The sequence below is a fragment of the Heterocephalus glaber genome, unplaced genomic scaffold, assembly GCF_053883595.1.
Source record: "Heterocephalus glaber isolate CG9 unplaced genomic scaffold, H.glaber_assembly_v1.0 deba00001497, whole genome shotgun sequence".
NCBI classification, from domain to species: Eukaryota; Metazoa; Chordata; class Mammalia; order Rodentia; family Bathyergidae; genus Heterocephalus; species Heterocephalus glaber.
The window spans coordinates 800,713-818,352 of NW_028258320.1; the positions used below are offsets into that span (position 1 = coordinate 800,713).

Sequence of the window (17,640 nt, forward strand, 5' to 3'; positions counted from 1 at the left end):
ATAAAATACTTATGTATTTCACAGATCTAGTTACAAAGTGGGTTCAGGTTTCAGAAAGTTTTCTTTTGTTTTTGGAACCAGAGCTCGAACTCGGGACCTAGTGCTTTTGAGGCAGGCAATGGAACCACTGAGCTAAATCCCCGGCCCAGGAAGTTTTCTTTTTTTGATGGGGGAGGGATTGGTAGAGATTGAACGCAGGGCCTCATGCATGCGAGTTAAGTGCTCGACCCCTAAGCTACATCCTCAGCCTCTAGAAAGTATTCTTTTTTTTTTTTTGGCACTGGGAATCGAACTCGGGACCTTGCACTTGTAAGTCAGGTGCTGGAACCACTGAGCTAAATCCCCGGCCCCTCTAGAAAGTATTCTTAATAATTAGAGAAGAATTTGTATATATTGCTGACATTTGTATTATATTTTTCAAATTCATTCAGAAATTGGAAGATTGGTCTCTCTCAGGCAATGATAAGCTATCCAGAAGACCTAACTTTGACATCAGTGTACAGAGTGAGGCATATTAAAATGTTTTATGTTGTAAATTCCTAATTCCTAGTTCTCAGTTCCAAGGTATATATACAATTTCTGTTTCTCAGAATTTGATAAGAAGCACACTACCACAGCAATTATGTCCTCCAAAAAGGGTTCTCATGACAAGGACATCTGTGATCAAGTAGAAAATTAATATGTTAGCAGTTTCTTTAATAGGTTTTTAACTTTAAAAAAGAATGCACATAACCCACAAGCATTATTTGTACTTTTAAATAAGTAACTGCTTCTTTGTAGGGGAAAAAGTAGTATTATATGTACATAATAGCTAAAGAAAACTATGACAAAATACACATTCCCATTAAGCAAAAATAACAGTTTTAGGAGACAAAAAATTCACAAGCTGACTAAAAGCACTGTTCCAACTCTGCTTTACCTGTTCTTTTTCTAGCATGTCTGCTTTACGGAGGATTTTCATTGCATATACATGCCCTGTATCTTTCTTCTGAACAAGCCGCACCTAAAAAGTGATAAAAGAAATGCTGTTATAGCTTGTGTCTAGATGTTCCCCCAAAGACTCATGCGGACATAGGTGAGGCTTTTCAGAGGTGGCTGGATCTAGAGTATGTGATGCTGGGATCAAGGGTGTGTCCTTACTAAATTAGTCCACTGATAGGTTTGGCATAGTTCTGGGTGTGGATAATGGGAAGCCCCACCCTGGGTGTGAATCCTGCCCACCCTAAGGGTATGTAGCCTGGATAGACTATAAGGGACAGAAAAAGGGCTGCTAGCCAGGAATCTAGCTCAGTGGCAACACACCTCGAAAGTGCAAGGTCCTAAATTCAATCCCCAGTACTGAAAGAGGGGGGTGGGGGTGCTGCAGTCATGGCTTGCTGCTTGCTGCCTTCTGCCTGCCCTGCTTTGCCATTGACTGTTTCTCCTCTGTGATGTCCCTGTCATGCCACCCTGCCTTGGAGCCTGCTGATTATGGACTGAAACTTCTACAAACTGAGTTAAAATAATGCTTTCCTCCAGGGCCAGGGATTTAGCTCAGCGGTTTTGCCGCCTGCTGTGCAAGCACAAGGACCCGAGTTCAATCCCCGGTACCAAAAAAAATTAAAAAAAAAAAAAAAAATAATAATAATAATAATAATAATAATAATGCTTTCCTCCTTTAACTTTGGGTGTCAGGAATTTTGTCTCAGCAACAAGAAAAGTAACAAAGACAAATGCCAAGTCAAAAATTCACACTGTTAAGTTAATGCTTTAATGTATTATTTTAAGAAAATGTTTTTCTTTTATAGTCTTACAATAGAATCCAGGACCTAACAAGTAATAATTTAAACTGAGAAAGTATTATAATTTGAATATTAGCAACTAGGAGAAACAAAGCAGAACATGTTTTTCAAATTTTCAAAATGAATACATTACATCTAGCAATGTTAATACTAGAAACATCCTCAAAATATCTCTATATCTCAACACTGTTGGCTCCTCTAGTTGAAAAAACCAATCCAATTTAAAAGTCTATTTTGAAACCCTTAAGGACTAAATTCCTCATATGTATCATTCAGTCAGCTCAGATAACTTAAGTAAATGATTATAACAACAAAAGTAAAAGCTCATACATTAGGGCCGGAGATTTACCTCAGTGGTTTAGCCACCTGCTGCGCAAGCACAAGTACCCAAGCACAAGTACCCAAGTTTGATCCCCGGTACCAAAAACAAACAAACAAACAAACAAACAAAAAACTCATACATTAAAAAAAAGGTCAAAGTTAAAAAAAAACCCTAAAGTATTTACTTAGGGAAACAAGGTTTCATACAGTTTTTCTTCCTTTTATATTTTCCAAAGTTTTAAATGAGAACAGATAATTCTACGATGAAACAAAAGATAATGGTCTACAAACCAAAAGAAAAACTTCTTGTCAAGTTCTTGTATACCCTCCCCTTCTTTCCCAAGATAAGGAAGTTTTATTTTCCCTGTATCTTTGTTCATGTTTTCCTGATCAAGTCTCATGTCCCTTCCTCCTTGAACAGAAAGCCTTTTTTCCTTTTGGGATACTAAAGAATGAATTTAGGGCCTTCACATTGAGCCACATTTATAGCCCTTTTTTCTTTTCTTAAATGTGTATTTATTAGTATATATATTTTTTGAGACAGGGTCTTGCTAAGTCTTTAAGTTTCTCGAGCTGGGCTCAAACCTGCAATCCTCCTGCCTCAGCCCTGAGAGTGCTAGCATTATAGGCATGTGTCACCATACCTGGCCAGAAGTACTTTTTTTTTTTTTGGTACCAGGGATCAAACTCGGGACCTTGCGCTTGCGCTGACTGAATGATACATATGAGGAATTTAGTCCTTAAGGGTTTCAAAATAGACTTTTAAATTGGATTGGTTTTTTCAACTAGAGGAGCCAACAGTGTTGAGATATAGAGATATTTTGAGGATGTTTCTAGCATTAACATTGCTAGATGTAATGTATTCATTTTGAAAATTTGAAAAACATGTTCTGCTTTGTTTCTCCACGTTAGATGTTTTCCATTAGTGAGAAAGACCTTGCCCGGGCTCATTCAAACTGCCTCAACCGACTGGGCTTGTGATCAAGCAGGATTCACGTGTAAGAGTAACTGGCCAGCTGGGCATGGTGGTGCATGCCTAATCTCAGCTGCTTGGAAGGCGAGGAAAGTTCAAGGCTGCCCTGGGCAACTTAGCCAGACTCTGTATCAAAATAAAATTTTAAAAAGGACTGGGTGTCCAGGGATTTAGCTCAGTGGTTCCGCCGCCTGCCTCATAAGCGCAAAGTACTGAGTTCAATCCCTGGTACTAAAAAAAAAAAAGGACTGGGAATGTAGCTCAGTGATAGAATGATGCTTGCCTCACATGCCTGAGGCCCTGGGTTCAATTCTCAGTGCCCCCCCCCCCGCAAAAAAAGCGGCTGGAGCAAAACTGCAAATGCTTTCAATTCTATATTTCTCTCTATAAATTCTGCTTCCTATGATCATCTATTTTAGAGCTGTACGAATCTGCTGGAAAGAAATAATGGGTGGTGATACACTGTCAGTTTGCTCTGGAAAAGCAGTGTGATACTGGGAAAAGCAAGAACTTTAAGTTCAGGAATATGTGGGCTCAAATTCTGGCCCCATACTCAACAGATGTATGAGAGTGGGACAATATACACACCACCCAAGATTTAAGTTCATCCTCTATAAAGTGAGTTCTGGTCATGATTACAGGAGAAAAGCACCACGTAAATAATAATTTCCTTCTACCTTCCAAGTCTCCTCTAAATCAGTACTTTGAACACTAGCATAATCTCTGGCAAAACAGAGAAGAACAGAGATCTTAGACAGGGAAGAGGGGAAGAAAGAGAAAGGCCAGGCAGAGCAGTTAGCATGTGTGTCTCACACACCTGACCCACCTAATCCCATATATTTTGATTACACCAACAATCATAAGCTTATATGTTAGAAGCTTTGAAGTTCTGGACTATTTCTGTACTTGACCAAGTGGCTGTAGTTTTTACCTCACCAAATGCTCCTCTGCCTATGACTTTTAAGGACTCAAAATCTTCCAATCCAAGTCTTGTTCTCTTTAAACGAAGAAATTCTGTTTCTTTCCGAGCATGTGCTGATCTCCTGAGTTGTTTCTAATATTTAAATAGAGAAGGAAGAGAAAGGGAAGGAGTTGCAATTCTGAAATTCTGCAACAAAGTCATTTATGTCTTGCCCAGCTGGAAAGCAGGGCCATTAGGAGGTGGCTTCCTCCTTCCCTGGCCTTCAGACACAACAAGCAAGCCACACTGAGCAGAGGTTCCCTCCTCTGAGAATTCCAACCAATCCACGAATAAACCAAAATTTTCCTTTCCCTGTTTTTTTTTTCCCATAAGTACATCATCATGTTTTAATTTTTAATTATTCCTATAACTACTTTGTCTTTGTCTCCACTGTCAGGGTTCTGTGTGATTCCTCCTACTTCTGAAGCTTTCCCACACTGCCACAAGCTGTTTGCAAAGTCTTATTCTCTCCTGCATCTGTGGGCAGTGGGCAGCAGGGTTGACTTCAGACAGGTCACTGCCTTGACAATGACTTCAGAAATCTGCCTCACTTCTATGGAGCTTCCTCAATTAACTCTCTAACACTATATACCTTGTACTTTTAAATTTTAATTTGATTTCATCCTTTTTCTTAGAATTCTAAACCTGATTACTACAAGTGTTCCTAGAGAAGTCTTCCTCTTTTAATAATTCTCCCAAATTTAGAAGCATGTCACCCCTCAATCTCCTCAAAGTATGACCCAAAACCCCTCCCCTGGGTACCAGAGTTAACCTGATTACCTCTTCATCTTTTAGGCCTTCTTCTTCCATCACTTTTTCTAATTTCTTTTGTCTATGAAACAAACAAGAAAAAAATACATGAAAAACCATCTGAATAACTTTCTATGGAAACATAACTTTTTTTTTTTGGAGACAGGGTCTCACTATGTAGTCCAGGTTGGCCTCGAACCCACAGCCATCCTCCTGCCTCAACTTCCTGAGTGGTGGGATTACAGCCGTGCACCCCCACACCTGGAAAACATAACTTGTTTTGAAAAATGGCAAGTACAAGGTCCTGAGTTCGATCCCCAGGACCAAAAAAATGACAAAAGCAGGTAAATCTATAATGCTCCATTAAAATAAAAAAATTACTGTATGAGAAGTGAAAAGGTTCCCACCCTCTGTTAGATCCTACATTTTGAAAAGATTATAGATTAATGCAACAAAGAATCTTGTTTCAAAACCAAATCCCCCCCCAAGTTATATTCTCCTTGCCAGACCACAAAATAGCTGGTATTTGATAACTTCTTTGATATCATGCTATTTCTCTCCCTCTGACTGAAATCTACTTCCTTTAGTTTCATATTCCTCTTCTTCCTTGCCAAAAACAAACAGTAACAATCAACAAAGGTAAAGGCAGAATGTGGAGATTCAGGGGAGGGAATCAAAAAGGTGATTGGCACTACTACCAAAATTTAGCACACCAAGCTTCTGGAATACTAAAGCTTAGTTTAGAAACTGCATCTAAGACTTTTATTTTGGTGCTAAGGACTGAACTCAGGGCCCACCACTAAGCTACCCTCACAACCTCCATCTAAGAATTTTTTTTTTGGTACCAGGGATCGAACTCGGGTCCCTGCGCTTGCTGCAGGACAGGCAGCAGAACCACTGAGCTAAATTCCCCAGCCCTAAGAATATTTTTGATCTACGGTCTCATCCTGATTTTATAAAGTTAAAAGAAATAAGTAAAACTTCCCTGAAGAACCTTCATTTATTCAGTATAATAAAAGAAAGCACAAAAAATGGAAACAACGCTTTTATACGTAGGGAGGGGAGGGGGCTTGGGGGGAATGGGATAAAATTTATTAATAAAAATAAAAAAATAAAAGAAAGCACATAGGCTGAAATCTCTCCATCACTTGTCAGCATTCCAAATACACAGGGAAGAATAAGTGTGCTGAAGCAAGGGCATATAGTCTAGTGGGACTGACATACAGTGCACTTCAGGTTGGTGCTTTCTACAAAGACAACTGGGAGCTAAGACAGGCTTGTATGCAAAGGAGTGATGTCATGAAACTTGTATTGTAGAACAGTAGCCTGCAGTAATGAAGAGCTGATGGACTAACAGGCAAGGAAACCAACTGCAAGACATGAGGCCAACTCAAACCCATTTTATTAATTCAAATGTGCAATAAAGATCTGGTACTCAGGCTGGAAAACCAGAATAAAGTGAAAGGATCTATTGCAAACAAGACCAACTGGCAGCAGGAATCATGGGAAAAGTCTTAGATTTTCTTGTCTGGAGGGAAAATGTTGCCACTAACCAAGATAGGGAACCCAGAGAGGAACACAGAAAGAGTTTCATTTTGGTCAATGAATATCTATTACAGTAACAGTGCTTTATCAAAATGAACACTTTGTTAGAAGTCAGGTAACAAGTCTATAGGACCAAACAATGAGTAAGAATTTGTGTCCAAACTCTCAAGAAACAAAAAAATCCATCTGATCCTGATACAGAGAAAAAAGCAGCTACATAACTCCCAATGTCCCTGTGTCTCTTCACCCAGTTCCCAGAATACTTTCGGATACACATGCATGTGTGCATATACATTAGAGGGGAAGGTTGTTCTGTTGATATTTTCAGGAATTTAATTCCATCTCAGTGGTTACATAGTTGAAGTAGAGAAGACTAAGAAAAGTGAAAGCATAACATAACAATAGTCAGTTCTTTTTGTGCCACCCTATCGCCTTCTACTATTTTGTTTGTTTGTTTGTTTAACCATACTAGGCTGGGCTCCAAGTCTAACGTGCTATCTAGTGTCACAGAACTGGCTCCTTATGACTCTATTTCAAATCTACGTACAAATTTGGAGGTTTTCCACAGTTTTATTGCAAGCGCAATTAAATTGGCTTTAGTAGAACACCTGACTGGGAATAACATTATCAGAATTAACTCCTTGAACAAAATTGTATTATTTCAATAGATTAAGTATCTAGAAAAAAATCTATCATGACAATGACTTACTGGAATCTGGTCTACAAAGACCTTGAGAACAACCAAAATAGCAAGGAAGCCTATAATAGGGCTTTAAAATGACATCCTTGGGCCAGGGATTTAGGCGCTGCTGCCTGCCTCGCAAGCACAAGGTCCTGAGTTTGATCCCCCGTACCAAAAAAATAATAATAATAAAAAAATAAAATGACATCCTTTATGGGATTATACCAAGGAACTACTATGAACATAGTTTGAGTCATCATGGCTTTTTTACATTTTAATTGGTTGCATATATTAACATGTACTATAAGATTCTTTTCTAAGAAGCACTACATAATAAATGGATACTGTAAAAAGATCTGATTAGTAAAAGTAACAAGCATTAATTGATACATACAAAACTCAGCCTGATCAACCGGGTGGACTGGGAGTAGCAGGGGCACCAGCCTTCCCAAGGGGCCTTCCGGGGAATGGGGACAGAGCGGCTAAAAAGACCACAAGACCATTAAAAAAAACCAGGCAACTAATTAGACACAGATCGACAGTAAACAGTTCTCTCTCCAGTGGACAACAAGCCTACGCTTCCCATGCGGAGTGCACGCCAGAAGGGTTTCTACAGTAGCCGGCCCACCTGCTACCAGGCAGACCCGTGGGCAGTGTACCCGTGGGCCACTAAGCATGGGCTGGCATGCATGTGTGTGTGCGTGTGCGTGTGTGTGGAGAATGGGGCGTGGTTCCTTCTGGAGGCTGCCTGTGAGAGATCAATGTCTGCTGTGTTGAGAAGAGGGATCTATGCTGAAGACCTAAGTGTGTTCTTGGTTCTGAAGGACTCTGCTCGGCGCCCGCCACCCCTCAGCAGCTGCAGCTCTCGGCAGAGGGCTTGGTCCGGTAGTTCTTGTCCAGTTTGATGGGTCCAGGAATTCACTGTACAACTCCACCTCCTCTGACAAGTAATCTCAGTGGAAGACCTCCAAAATGATATGGGGGAAAAAGATGCAACTCCCAAATCTGATAGATATCTGAAGTTTGAGTTCATGTCTGTTCTCTCTCTCTCCTCTCTTTTTTTTTTTTTTGGTAACAGGGATAGAACTCAGGTCCTTGTGCTTGCGCAGCAGGCAGCGAAACCACTGAGCTAAATCCCAGGCCCTCAAGTTCATGTTCTTTAAAATCGAAGAATTAATTCTAGGAACAACGGAGATTAAGAGTAGGAAAAATTTATTGAGAGAAAGAAAGCTTCTGTCTAAGAGAGACAGAAGGGGGACGGGAAAGTGGGTTACCTCATCATGGCATTTTGATTATGCAAGAAAATGGCCACATTTTAGAGATGTTTATTGAAGCAAAATGAAAGCTGTCTGTAATTTACATTAAAACACAATAGAAAAAATATAATGAAGCCAAGCATGGTGGGACATGCCTATAATCCTAGCTACTGAGGAGGCTTACAAGCTTCAGGCCAATTTAGGCAACTTAGTGAAACCTTATCTTAAGATTAAAAAAATTAAAAGGTTGGAGATGTAGCTCAGAGCCCATCCCTGGGTTCCACATCTAACACTGCAATCAATCAATCAATAAAATAAAGTGAGATAAATGAAGCAAATGTAGCAAAGTCTTAACAACGATCAAACCTGAAAGATGAATATAGCAGGGACAGGCTCACTGTATTACTGATTGTTTTTAAATAAAATGAGAAAAATAAAAATAGCAGGCCCCTTCATAGGCATACTGCTGGTTGTAGTGCCAAGTTAGCTAATTTTATGGTTCAAATCTAAAATGTCCCCCGAGGGGCCAGGGATTTAGCTCAGTGGCACCGCACCTGCCTTGCCAGCGCAAGGTTGTGAGTTTGATCCCCGGTACCATAAATAAATAAATATCCCCCAAAGTCTCATGCATTCAGAGGTGGGGCTGTTGGAAGGTGACTGGAACATGGGGGGAGGAGGACTATACTGATCAGTGGATTAATCCCCTGATGAGTTCATAGCCACATCTGCCATTAGGAGGTAGGGCTTGCTTGAAGGTGGGACACCGGGGGTATGACCTGGAAAGGTATTATTGTCCCCAGCTCCTCCCTTCTCCCTCTGCTTCCTGGCTGCCATGGAATGAGCAGCTTTTCTCCACCACGCCCTCCCACCATGATATCTCTGCATAGGAGCCAGCCACCCATGGACTGAATCCCTCAAAACTGTGAGCCAAATTAAACTTCCCCTCCTTTAATTGTGGTTTTCACGTATTTTGTTCCAGCAACAGAAAAGTGATGAATGCACAACACTGGTAGCAAGAATGGGGTTGTTGCTACCTGACTTGTGGTTCAGAAGCCTGATTTGCTACAGGAGTTTAGAAAGGTTTAGAGATGCTGCCTAGAGAAGCCCTACAATTCTGTAAACATAAGTTGATGAGTAACTCTGGTTGGAGCTCTGAGAGTGGAATGCAGACAGTAAAGGTCAAGTTCAGAAGGTTTCATTTGGGGACAAGATACCACGGTAGTTGGACTAAATGTGTTACATTCTGACAATCTTAGTTTTCTTAATGTCCTAAGACTGTGTGAAGCTGAATTTAAAGATGGCAGACTAGTGGATCTGGTGGAGAAAATGTCAAGGCAGCCTCATGTTCAGGCTGCACCATGAGTATTGCTGGCTGTTTTTAGCCAGATTTACAATGAGAATCAGGAACACAAAGCAGAGCTGAACTAGAAAAAAAAACCCTGCAGCTTGTCCAGGAATCCCCTGTAAAGTTAGGGCCACAGAGAGCCTACTGAAAAGATTAGCATTTAAAAGAGGTCAAATACTTTACATCAGGACAATAGGAAAGATGGTTTCAGGGCCTCTCAGGAAATGGTGAGACCACACCTACTGCAGGTTCAAAATGTAAAAGATTAAACTCCTTTGAAAGACTTTGCTTTGAGAAGAGAGCCTAGGGAGTCCTACTCTTTCAGGGCCACTTAGAGAAGCGTTTCCCCCAAGTTTAGCAATCTAGGTATTCAGAGGCCTCTGCAACCATGGTTCAAGGGAACCAGGCTACTCCTTTAGCTGGCAGCAGACTTTAGTATCATACACATGGTACTGGTTTTTCAGGCATGCAGAATGCACGAGTTTGGGGTCATGGAGGCTTTCACTCAAGATTTCAAAAGAAGGCCTGGGAGGCCAGGCAAAATTGTGTGACGGGGTCACATAGTACCTACCAGGAACCCCTGAGGAGATGCTTGAAGCTGTGAGAGTAAAGCTGAAGGTGCAAAGGAGACTCTAGGAAGTTGGAAATGCCAGGAATGTAGGAGAGTATCAGGGAGCATTCTGCACCACTGTGTGATGGACACTTTGTTGGAGGATGTGGGGGTATTTGTAAACCATATCTGTGAGACTTGCCATAGCGTTTCTATGAAACTGCTATTTCATTTATATACAGGAAGTAATCCCAAAATATTTCAGTCTTTCTTCTATCTAAAGACTTTGGACACATCTCCCCATGCAATAAATTCTTTCTTTAAAATACACCTAGGCGGGGAATTTAGCTCAGTGGTTTCGCCGCCTGCTGCACAAGCACAAGGACCCGAGTTCAATCCCCAGTACCAAAAACTAAAATAATTAATTAAATAAATAAAATACACCTTATGCTCTACTAAAATGAAACAGCACATAAACTGCATGTAAATTACAGAGATTATTTCAAACTGCCATGTAGGTTACTAGCTGTGTACCAATAATAAAATGTTCTTTCATCGTCAGTTGTCTCATATAACCAAAATTCTGTTTACCAAGGTTCTATGATACTTCACCATAACATCTAAAGTTTGAAAACTCACTTCTGATAGGATAACTTTAGTTTACTTATTACTGGGGTATCTCCTGCCAATCACCACTTCTTGTTTCAATTATCTGGCAATAATAAAACCTAAAAGTCTTATCAAACTGTATCAACTAACCAAACCTAGCTATTCCTAGTTCCAAAAAAGAGGGCATAAAATGAAAAAGATTTACAAAGAAATACTGCTGTGTTTTGTTTTGTTTTTCTTTTTCCAGTACTGAGGATTGAACCCAGGGACTTTGTACTGAGCTATATCCCCAGGTTTTTTTTATTTTCTGGTTTGACATAGGTCTCACTAACTCACCAAGGCTGGGCTTGATCTTGTGATCCTTCTTACTCAGCCATTCAAAGAGCTGGGATCGGGCCAGGGATTTAGCTCAGTGGTTCTGCCGCCTGCCTTACAAGCACAAGGTCCCAAGCTCGACCCCCGGTACCAAAAACAAAAAAAAAAAAAACAAAGTGCTGGGATTACAGGAATGAACCACCACATCCAGCTAAACTGATATAGATTTTAAAGGCTCAGGTATCTATTGTTTCCTTTTCTAATGAAAAACAATAGTGATTTGATAATGCAAAAGTTAACACAAACATTCTAACTCTCTCAAATGTCTAACATTCTTTTTTTTGAGACAAGGTCTCACTATGTAGTTTAAGCTGGCTTTGAATTCATTATGTAGCCTAGGCTGGCCTCAAATTTGTGAACTTGCGGTAATCCTCCTGCCTCAGCCTCAGGTGTGCACCATCACACCTGGCTAACATTCTTTTCTTATCATCTGTTTTTTCATTTATTTAATCTTTTGGTGGGGGCAGGACTGAGGATGTAGTTCAGGGGCCTAGGGTTCCATTCACAGTGCCACCAGACAAATAACAGCAAAACAAAGCTTTTGGAAAGCCTTTTAATCTTAGAACTCTAAAATGAAAGAAAGGGCTAACTTAGACCTACTTGGACGTGTAATCACAATATAACATTTATTAATGTAAATAATATCATATTTCATTTTGTTCCTGGAGAATGTGATATACATCAAAACCAAACCAAAGATAGGACAGAACCAATAGGATAAAAACCAACAGACTACTAGGAAATAAAATAGGTACATCAAAATTCATAAATATTTGCTTTATAATAACAATTATAATCTCTCTAACTTAAAGAGTGGTTGCATTTGACAATAACTATCTCCACAGGTTTCACATGCTATATACTATGCAAATTTATCTTTGAATTCTCCCGAATTCGGGACAGTGTAGGCATGTGTTTACTTAAGTGAACAGTAACTGGTCACAACCAGATATAAAATATCTGTCTATTCCACTTATACCACTGCATATTTAAAGTCAAGCTGAGGGCCAGGGATTTAGATCAGTGGTTCCAGTGCCTGCCTCGTAAGCACAAGGTCCTGAGTTCAATCCCCAGTAACCAAAAAATATATATAAATAAATAAAGTCAAGCCATACATTCCATGTAAATTACGATTTATACTTTCATAACAAATAGGTATGCAAACAGTATATCAAATCCAGCAATATATATACTGTCAGTCGGGGCTAAAGGGGTATTTTCGCAGGTGAGATCCTCAAGAGAAAGAAAGCACGTGCAGAGCCAACATCAGCAACAGCAACAAGAGCATCTTTATTCTTTGGCCCTTATATAGGCCACTATACAGCTTTACATCATTATGTCCTTACATAACCATGTAACGCATGTGAGGTAGTCTATGCTAAGTCATGCTTATGTAAGTGTGTCCCATTGTGCTCATGTGCTAGATGGTGGGGGTAGTGTCCATAATGGTCCTCAGGTGCCCTGGGCTTTGAATCAATCAGAACTGATTCCCTATATATACCTATAAACATATGACTAAGAGGCTTTTACCTCAGGAAGGGCCAGGGATATGGCTCAGTGAAAGAATGCTTGCCTAGTATGCCTAAGGCCCTGGGTTGTTCAAGCCCTAGTATTGAAAAAAAAATTACCAAATATGTCAAAGAAGAAAATATATAATGGCCAAAATGCACATAAAAATGTTTGACACCATAATCATTAAGGAAATGCAAATTAAATATTAAAATCATATTGAAACACCACAAAGTATGCACCAGAATAGCTGAAGTTAAAATACAACACAAATGTTCACAAAAATGTAAAGCAACTGGAACTCTCATATACTGCTGGTAATACTTTCAAAATAGGTCTACCAGATTTTAATGAAAATATAAACCTATATATGTTTATGATCTAGCAATTCTACAATTCTTGTAGGTATCTGAGAACTGAAACAAATATTCACAAAAAGAAACCATACAGAAATGTTTATGGAAGCTTATTCAAAATAGCTCAAAATTTAAAAGAACCCAGATGTTTATCAACAGGAGAATGAACACAGGGGTAGTCAGAAAATAGAAGGTACTCAGCAATAAAAAGGAACATTCACAGTGACACAAATGAACCTCAAAAACATTATGCTGAAAGATGCCTTACTCAAATGAATACTTAGTATATAACATTTACATGTACAATTTGTATGAAACAGAAGACTAATCTATGGTAGAAGCAAAATCACAACTGTGGCTGCCTGAGGTTGAGGAGCAAGAGGCATGAAAACTTTTGGGACAATAGTAATGTTTTACATTGGGATGCTGTTTTAAGTTAAAACAGGTGTAAACCTTTGTCCAAAGTCATCAAATAGTACCTTTCAACTTATATATTTCATGGTAGGTAAATTTTATACCCCCCAATATACATATAAATATTGAACTCTAGTTAATATTATTCAAGAAGAAACATTCAGAATAAAGCATACTGATGTCTGCAATACTTTGAAGTATGGCAAAAGCTTAAGATGGATTAATGAATGATAGAGGGGTAGAATGATGGATATGTGCTAAAAATATATAATAAATGATTATTACACAATCTATATTGGGCCAGGGATTTAGCTCAGTGGCGCCACGCCTGTCTTGTAAGCGCCAAGGTCCTCAGTTCTATCCCTGATACCAAAAAAAAAAAAAATCTCCATGATACACATAAACGTATTCAATGTACAACTCCTTCAACCTTTCTGTATTTCTGAATACTTTCATTATAAAATGCTGTATAAAGTATTTTTAACTATGAGGTACTACGCAGAGAGTATACACCAGATCAGTAATAACAGCTGCTACTATTACTATTAACTACGTGTTAGGGTTTGGATCTAAAATGTTCCCCAAAAGAAGGCTGTTGAAGGCTGAGTCTGCAATGCATCAGTGTTTGGAGGTGAAGTTTTGGATCACGAGAGCTTTAACTTCATCAGTAGCTTAATCCATGCATGGCTGTCAATTTGATGGCATTACTGGGAGGTGACAGAAACTTGGAAGATGGGAGCTAGTTGAAGGGAGTCATGGAGGTGTGACCCTGGGGACTATATCTTGCTCCTGGCCCCGGCTGGCAGTCCCTCTCTGCTTTCTGGCTGCCATGAGGTGAGCAGTGGCCTCTGTCACACAGTCACAATGACATGATGCTCTGTCTCACCTCAGGTCCAAAGTGACAGAGCCAGCCAACCATGGACTGAAACCGTGTAAGCCAAAATTAATCTTTCCTCCTTTAAATTGTTTTTCTCAGGTATTTTTATAGCAACAAAAAAACTGACTAACAGGATTATTATGGTGAGTACTAACTTGCTATATCTAACTCCAAGCAATCCTCCAAGACAAACAGTAGTATCTCCATCAACATGATTTGGGAAGTGACACACAGAAACACTAAGGAACTAGGTCCAGCCTCACATACCAATGAATAACACGGGCAGGATTCTAAACCCAGGTCTGCCAGCAAGTGGCAAGGCCTTTGGAAAGCTGTCACACTGTCATAGCATGATAGTGGGGTAGGGTGTAACATGGTCAGTACTACTCTGGTCTCCTGTCAACAACATCATGAGTGTCTTTTACGATACTAAACATAAATTCCACAATTGATATAATCTTTTCAAACAACTCTTTACCTCATTTCTCGTTCTTCATGTTGAGCGATAAGATTGCTATAAAAATTCTCCAGTGTCACTTTGGTCATTGTCACCCTTTCCTTGGTGTGATTACTCATGGATGAGCAAGGTGTTGAGCCTGTCATTGCCATGGCTGCTAGAAACAAAGAAAGAAGAGGTAAAAGTCTTTGAGTTACCATAAACCAATTATGCACTCTGCAGCCCCGCTGGTAGAAACACAAACTTGTTTCTGGAAGACATTCACATAATATGCAACAAAAGTCAGACAAACAGAATACTTAGTGAAAATAAGTACATAGTAAGGTCCTATGACCCAGAAACTCCACCCATTTATAGAAAGACTAGAGAAATTATCACACAGATTCTTAAGGGTACACACACAGACTGTTCATTAAATAAAAGATGTTCATTGTGCCATAATTTCTGTTATGAAAAGTTGGAAGCAATTTAATAAGAAAATAAAAAAAATGCAATGGATGCATGGTAGAAATACCATGTATCCCAGTGTGGCAGTACACTTTTGTAATCCTAGCTACTTAGGAGGCCGAGGCAGGAAGATTGCAAATTTCAGGCCAGCCTGGGCAACTTAAGGAGACTCTATCCCAAAAAAGAAAAGAAAAAGGGCTGAGGATATAGCTCAGTGGCAGAGTGCTTGGCTAGCGCGCACCAGGTGCTGGGTTCAATCCCCAGTACCACAAAAAAAAAAAAAAGGAAAAAACAACAATCAGAAGCAACTCTACTTGAACCTAAAAACCATAAGAACATGGGCTGGGGATTTAGCTCAGTGGTTTTGCCACCTGCTGCACAAGCACAAGGACCCAAGTTTGATCCCCGGGACCAAAAAGAAAAAAGAACATATCTTTACAACAAACAATGTATTTTTTGAAAGAAAGAGAACAAGATTTTAATACCACGTGCATAAATTAAAAATTGGTTGTATATACACAGAATAACATTCTTTGTTATCTAGGAAACTACCTTGAAAATAATCAAGATAGACCCATAATGATTCATACACAAAGGTGTTCAATACAGCATGGTAATGACAAAGGAAAACCAGAAATAACATGTATATACAAAAACAAAACTGAACAAAAGTATGGGTGGGGTTTCTGGGTCACAGCCCAACAATGAAATAAATAGACAGTAAATATATATTTAATTTTATTTTTTTTTTTGGCACCAGGGATCAAACTCGGGTCCTTATGTTTGTGAGGCAGGCAGTGGAACCACTGAGCTAAATCCCTGGCCCTATATTTAATTATTTAATGTCAGAGAAAATCTTTCGAATCTAGGTGAAAAGAACAGATCAAAAAAAAAATGTATATCATGACCTCACTTTTGTGTTTATTATATGTGCATATTATATGTAGATACAGAACTGTTAGAGATACATAAAATCTTAGTGGTTTAATTCTAGGCAGTGAGACTATAATAGGTAATTTTATTCTGGCTTGGGTTTTACCATGTTTTGCTGCATATTTTCTTCAATAAGCATGTACTGTTAATGGAGTATAACTTTTAGATTTTCTATTTCTATAGTTTAAAAAACTAATCTATGATTTAAATGCACAGGCCTATATATGCTCTGACACAGCTTAAATTATTTGATAAATGTCTGCTAGTTGTTTAATTATATTTACAAGTTACAATAAAGACCTATAAGGAGACAATATTACAAAGGAAAAAATACAATCAATTATAGTGATGGAAGATACCTTAAAAACAAGAGAGCCTAACTTCCTCATTTTACATAAGAAAAAAAACAATACCAGCTGGGCATGGCGGAACATGCCTGTAATATCAACATCCTGGGAGGTTAAGGCAGGAGGATCACAATTTGGTGAGCGGGGGATCAAACTCAGGACCCTGTACTTGCCAGGCAGGCATGGCACAGGAGGATCTCAAATTTGAGTCTAGCCCGGGCAACTTAGCAACACCCTATCTCAAAATATAAAATAAAAAAAGGGCTGGGTTGTAGCTCACTGCAAAAGCCCTGACAATCCCTAGTACTAGGATAGAGAGACACAAACAGGTTAGAAATGTATATAATAACTTTTATTTCCTAAACTTAAAATCTCATTTCTCCCCAGATACTTTGGCCAACCTATATTATCACATTGGGCTATATTGTTCACTAACTTACTTACTCCACCACTGGCAATAGTGCTCAATATTTTATCCTTATCTTGCCTTCTGTCTTTTCATTCCAATATAGAACTAAGTAAAAATCATGAGGGTCCAAGGGCCATTCTATGAAGTTTTCTTAAAGATTCCTCCCTTAACGCTTAGTAGCCTTTCAGATTGTTTTGTGGATTAAACAAGACTTGCATGGAATGTGAAAACACTTGCTATTACTAAGAAAAAGGGCTTAATATACGGAGTTTTTTTTAAAAAATACTTGGGCAAAAAATGATAGAGTAATCTCTTCACAGCAGCGATTCAAAAACAAGGCTCTACCTCAGAGTTAAACATTTTGATTTATTTTGTGCAAAAATGATTCTGTAACGACAAATTCAAGACATTGTACCTAGGGCTACCTTACTATAAAACGTTTTTTTTTTATGGTTTTTACTAATACTAAAGCAAACTGAAATGTTTTTTGGATAGTACTGGAGGAATTTGTAAAAAAAAAAACAAAACCTCTAGTTTATGAAGCATGGGTGTGGTTCCTTATTTGTCAGTCTCCACTCACAATGAGAACCCCTCCACCCACAATGAAAACCACATGCAGTCTGTGTTTAGTGAATAAAGTTTAAAACCAGAACTAAAAAAGAAAAAACAAGTAAGGGCTACGTACTTCTCCCTTGTCTGAAAATTCCTGGGGACTCTTTACATATATGTAGTTACATTTTAAC

At 39.0% G+C, this 17,640-nt stretch overlaps 1 protein-coding gene across 2 annotated transcripts in view; it reads right to left on the bottom strand.

Annotated features, from left to right (window-relative positions):
* The window catches only part of Stk38 (serine/threonine kinase 38), a 43,175-nt gene that overhangs the window by 22,543 nt on the left and 2,992 nt on the right, over positions 1 to 17,640 (bottom strand). Inside the window, exons 2-5 of one of the 2 annotated variants that reach the window (XM_021259915.2) lie at positions 14,783 to 14,915; positions 4,817 to 4,868; positions 4,007 to 4,129; positions 920 to 1,003 (exon numbers count right to left, since the gene is read on the bottom strand). In XM_021259915.2, coding sequence (XP_021115574.1) covers positions 920 to 1,003; positions 4,007 to 4,129; positions 4,817 to 4,868; positions 14,783 to 14,913 — 390 coding nt within the window. In that variant the 5' untranslated portion in view covers positions 14,914 to 14,915. Of the gene's footprint in view, positions 1 to 919; positions 1,004 to 4,006; positions 4,130 to 4,816; positions 4,869 to 14,782; positions 14,919 to 17,640 lie in introns of both variants that reach the window. The other variant, XM_021259918.2, reaches the window with a different exon arrangement.